We start from the raw sequence: 4966 nt of genomic DNA on the forward strand, positions 1-4966 counted from the left end.
GAATAACGAATATTCGTCGAATAATATTAGAAATTTTATTCGTTGCGTGGACATCTTGCGAATAATATTCGCAAATGCGAATATTCGGAGCAGCCTACAGACATGTAAAGCAAGGTTAAGAGTAGAAGTCGAAAATAATACCACTGAAACACAAAAATACCACTGGCGGTACCTAAATAAATTTTTCTAGTCCGCTGACTACCGGTACCCAGCATTACTTACACTCTTTTAGCTCTCGAACGCGCTTCTCTTATCATCAACCAAAACGCGTTTTTGGTTAATACACGCGTCCAAGACAGCTCGGGTAGAATCTACTACGGCAGCGACTTATATTTCGATACGGCGCCATTCGCGTCCAACACTTGGAGCAGCTGAGCAGTAAGGTCGAAAAAGCGCGGGTGAGCTACCTTAAGTCCAAGGCAGTTGGTTACCTTAACAACATTGTCTATTATGCATGAAACAAGGGGGAAGAACGATCAATTGGGTGAAGGAAACGAAGCAAAGACGATGTGGCAATTGCGGCGAAACTGGTTATAATACTCGAACGTGTAAAAAGAATTAAGAAACTGTCATTTTTTTTGCTTATTTAATAAATTTTTATCAATGTGGTTTGTGATATCCATCATTTTCGGTGGTGTTTTTTTCGTGGTATGGAACACTCGCTTGTGTGGCACACTCGCTTATGAACTACGTTATATCATGCATGATAATTACTCTATTTAGACTCGAGATATGAACATAACGCATCAGTATTAAAAAAACTCACCAAACTTATTACACAGTGTCACACACCAATCAACATCACGCCTCAAACCGCAATGACGTAACCCCCGGCTGAATACCCTCCAACTTCTGCTTCAACTCCGCCCAAACCCTGTTCTGCAGCTCAGCCCCCTTCTTGCCCTTCGTGAGCCCACCCGTCGGCTTGATCTTACAATCCGGGACGTACTGACCGTGGGACTCCGGGCCGGCGCAGGTGCCGTGGACGATGGTACGGGCGCCGACCTCGGTAGGGCGGCCGAGGATCTTCTTCATGACGCGAACGGCGCCGCCGGAGTAGTCGCGGAAGAGGTCGCTTTGGCAGAAACTAAAATGTAAAACAAATAGAGGTCAGAAATTGTGTAAATACAGGCGACTACGTCTCTGAGTTGGAAAGCCCGGGAGGACTTACCCGGGAGCGACACAGTTTACGATGACTTTATTAGAATCGATGGGGGCCATGGCAGCTAGTTGCTTGACGACCATCATAGCTAGAAGCTTCGAGGTATCGTAGCGGTCGCTCATATTAGATTTGCTTTCATCAGTGAGGGTTGTGAATATCTTGCCGGCAGGTGCCTTGCGTTCTCTGAACTTGGCAAACTCGAAGAGCTCTGAGCCGGTCACGGTAAAATGAGTGTAGGTGTTGAATTCCAAAGCTGTGGCGCGAAGTTTGGGGTAGACAAGGCAGGCGAGTAGGGACATGGAGACGACGTTTGTAGTGATTGTCTCCTCGTTATCTTCGGTCAATTTGAACTTCAGGGTGCCTATGCCGGCGTTGGCAGCAAGGGCGTCGAGGCGTGGTAGTTCAGTTCGGACTCGATCAGCAAAGGCAATGACTGAATTGTATGAACCCATGTCTAATTGCCAGACTTTGAGGGTGTCAGGGGAGCACCCAGTCGTTGATTGAATGTCCTTTGCTGCAAGCTTTCCCTTCTCGACATTCCGACATGCTATAATGACTTGAGAGGCGCCGAGGCGAACCATAATGCGGGCAGCCTCCCGTCCGAGACCAACATTGCTTCCAGTGACAATGGCGATCCTGCCCTTAAAGGATGCGGTTGGGGCGGGCGGGTTGTTGTGGATGAATTGACGATCGATGAAATCCACGATGAGCGGCATGTTGGGTAGTGCAACTGTGCAGTGTCTGTATATGGTTTGAGAGAACAAAGATCGATAGCCATAGCTCTTTATTAATATACTTCCTTAAGATCTCCCCTTGGAGTATATTTACATCTTTCCCGCGGGCATCAGGACGTCAGGGGACGGACATAGAGAGTTTCCGTGAGTGGTTGGCTAAGCGCACGATAAAAGGGGTAAAGCCCGTGAAGTCCGCGGAGAAAAGTTCGGCACGTGATAGGTTGGGAATATATCCGCGCGTCCGACAGATTTCTTCTTAATAACCACCTTCGCGTACAATTATGACATTTGTTTAACTTGCTATTTCAACATGGAAACCTCAAACGATAAGTCCGTGGCACCCGCGGAGCCGAGGCGTGACCGCAAAGTCGGCAGAAAGGCTCGCGTTCCGCTCTCATGCGGACCATGTCGTTACAGGAAGTCAGGCTGCCTCAACGATTTGGGACGTCTAGAACTGACCACTTTTCAGACTGAAATGCGACCGGCAACAGCCATGTCAGAACTGCACTATACGGAAAGACCCCAGTGCATGCATCTTCACTGGCTCCGAAAATATGGCTGCACCCAAGGTATCCCGTGTGCCTGCGGCGAACATGCAGGACCGAATCGACCGTTTAGAGAACCTTGTGACATCTTTGGTCTCTAAAAACAATGATGAAAAGGAAGTGATAACCTCCTCTAGTGAAATTCCCCATCAAAGAGACACTTCAGGCCGAAGCAGTACTCCACAGACATCGTCCGCTGTAGCAGCTGAGACTGCCGCATCTAAAGAACCTGATGATTTCGAAGCCAATCAACTTGTCAAAATATATCAAGATGAGATGTCGAGTCAATCACCCTTTGTTATTATTCCGCCTCGCACAACAGCTTCAGATCTCCGTCAAGAGTCTCCCCTTTTATATAGAGCTATTATTATAACGACGTCGGCCTACCGTTCATGTCGTCAAGCCTTCTATGAGAAGCAGATATCAGAATTTGTTACAGATCATCTTCTCATGCGCAGCCACAACAGCCTTGAATTGCTTCAGAGCATTCTACTCTTTATTGCATGGTTCTCGTCCACTGTCTTACGAGAGAGATTAGTTATTAATGTGTGTTGACAGGTACAGGAGAAGTGCAATTATATCCGTTCAGTTGAATAACCTGCTTCAACTTGCAGTGGGCCTCGTCGCCGAGCTAAACCTTAACCGGGGTCCTACATTCTTCGATAGATCTAAGATGGTTCTGGCTACACCATGTTCGAGAGCCCTGACCTACGGACCAAAGACCATGGACGAGCGAAGAGCTCTTCTTGGCTGCTTCTACTTGAGTTCGGCGTAGGTATTCATTTCATCTATCAGTTTCAAGTTTGCCTTTGCTGACCTAGAGTCTAGCGCAGCTACTTCTCTCCAGAGACTGGATTCAATGCGGCTCACGCGTCCAATCGAGGAGAGCTGTCAAGCTCTCATCGAAAAGCAAGTGTACCCAACCGACGTTCAACTTGCCTATGTTGTCAAGGCGCAATACCTTACCGAGCGAATAGCTAAAACTATCCACATCAATGAGTGGGATATAACTTTCACGGCCAAACCTCCAGTCGAAATGCATATCAAAGCTTTCCAATCCGAGATCACCGCAATGAAGAATTCCCTACCTCCATCATTACAACAGAATAGTAAGTAAACTACAGACTCTCTGTATCTTCAAATCTAACCTCTCCATAGCGTCCGCTTTAATGCATTTAGACTTTGCATCCATCCGTCTCTACGAAGTCGCCCTCTTAGACACCCCTCAAAGCCCCTCTACAAACCCCATTCTCACCAAACCCACCCATCTCGAAAACCTCTATTCCCTACTTCTATCCACCAAATCATTCATCACCTTCTTTCTCAGCGCTCCCGCCGAGACTCACCAGTCGCTGTCCTACATCACATGGGCCCAATTTGCCTACGCCCTCATGATCCTCACCCGCCTGACCTTCTTCACATCTCCCTCCTGCCCGAGCTGGACCATCGAGATCGTGCGGTCCATCATGGATTTCTCCGTTGTGCAGGATACGCTGGTAGCTCGCTTCGAGCAGGCGCGAGCGCATACCTTCTCGCGCATGACACAGGGGGAAAATAGAGCTGAGAGGGAGGAGTTGTATAATGGATATATTAGGAAACTGCATAAAGCGCGGGCGTTGTTTGAGAATAGGGTGAAATTTGTGAAGAGCGCGAATGCGGGTTGGGAGCAGGATAAGGTGCGAGTGATGGGTCCTTCTGAGGGGAAGAATAGGGATGTGGAGCGGGGAGATGGGCATCCGACTCCGAGCACGTCGAATATTGGTGCGATGGAGTTGATGGAGGATGAGATGCATCTTGATCCGAGCTTGTTTGATGTGTTGAATGATGATGCGTTGAATGATGATGCGTTGAATGATGATGCGTTTTGGTTGGATTTGGCTACTTACTGAATGGGGCAATGGGCTGGGGCTCTATTATAATAATTTTGTTGCGAGTTAGATGGCGAGGATACGCCCGTCTCAGAATGAAAATGGGATCTTCTACGCTCAGAATTATCCATTGGGCGGAAATGCTTACTATTTGGAAGGCTGCTACACGCTAGAGGAAAAATATCTTGACCTTGTCCAAAAGGACGGCCAGATGACTCAGTAGTCCGACATTCGGTCCTGCGGGCCGACCCAAGAATCGCCGAATTAGCTGAGGGTGTGGTAACCGAGACCCAAGAATCGCTCAGGCGAGAGACTACTACTGGGCGACGGAAACCAGGCGGCGGCACCTAAAATGTCGCCACATATTACAAGCGAGAAGAGTCCAGAAGGTCCAGAGTGCCGAAGTCACGTCGGTCTCTGGAGCCGGCTTCTTAAATTTCATATTCGCATTGTCCTTCTGGGATTTGGCCCACCGCGCCGCTCCTGCGCGTCTTAGTCGGATATCATGACTGAATACGACGGCTGGCCAAACCTGCCAAGGGTCGCCAATGTTGAGTGGGTAGATGGGCACTTTTTTGCACGCGCAATGAGCTCAAAGATAAACTTGTTGCGACACTATCTGCGCAGACTCTCGTTGGCCATGTTTGACTTGTGTCT

General features: G+C 48.4%; 2 protein-coding genes across 2 annotated transcripts; one reads left to right on the forward strand and one right to left on the reverse strand.

Annotated features, from left to right (window-relative positions):
- Nucleotides 1-657: 657 nt before the first annotated feature.
- V1508DRAFT_429226 (short-chain dehydrogenase) lies at nucleotides 658-2041 on the reverse strand. Its single transcript, XM_066941875.1, has 2 exons — nucleotides 1172-2041; nucleotides 658-1087 (listed from the first exon to the last, which is right to left on the reverse strand). Exons 1-2 carry the CDS (start codon nucleotides 1876-1878, stop codon nucleotides 802-804), a joined length of 993 nt encoding a protein of 330 aa, XP_066791981.1. The 5' UTR covers nucleotides 1879-2041; the 3' UTR covers nucleotides 658-801.
- A 127-nt stretch (nucleotides 2042-2168) lies between these two features.
- V1508DRAFT_118497 (uncharacterized protein) lies at nucleotides 2169-4572 on the forward strand. The gene is made up of 4 exons (XM_066935904.1): nucleotides 2169-2947; nucleotides 3000-3212; nucleotides 3270-3550; nucleotides 3600-4572. Exons 1-4 carry the CDS (start codon nucleotides 2451-2453, stop codon nucleotides 4328-4330), a joined length of 1722 nt encoding a protein of 573 aa, XP_066791982.1. The 5' UTR covers nucleotides 2169-2450; the 3' UTR covers nucleotides 4331-4572.
- The last annotated feature ends 394 nt before the right edge of the window (nucleotides 4573-4966 follow it).

Source organism: Lipomyces doorenjongii, assembly GCF_038497915.1.
Source record: "Lipomyces doorenjongii strain NRRL Y-27504 unplaced genomic scaffold V1508scaffold_222, whole genome shotgun sequence".
Lineage (NCBI taxonomy): Eukaryota > Fungi > Ascomycota > Lipomycetes > Lipomycetales > Lipomycetaceae > Lipomyces > Lipomyces doorenjongii.

Excerpts from the sequence above, each read along its gene's own strand:
- V1508DRAFT_429226 (XM_066941875.1), bottom strand. The coding sequence starts at position 1,878 with ATGCCGCTCATCGTGGATTTCATCGATCGTCAATTCATCCACAACAAC. Across the intron at positions 1,088-1,171 it reads GTAAACTGTGTCGCTCCCGG|TTTCTGCCAAAGCGACCTCT; the intron begins GTAAGTCCTCCC and ends TTTACATTTTAG.
- V1508DRAFT_118497 (XM_066935904.1), top strand. The coding sequence starts at position 2,451 with ATGGCTGCACCCAAGGTATCCCGTGTGCCTGCGGCGAACATGCAGGAC. Across the intron at positions 3,213-3,269 it reads TGCTTCTACTTGAGTTCGGC|CGCAGCTACTTCTCTCCAGA; the intron begins GTAGGTATTCAT and ends CCTAGAGTCTAG. Across the intron at positions 3,551-3,599 it reads TCCATCATTACAACAGAATA|CGTCCGCTTTAATGCATTTA; the intron begins GTAAGTAAACTA and ends ACCTCTCCATAG.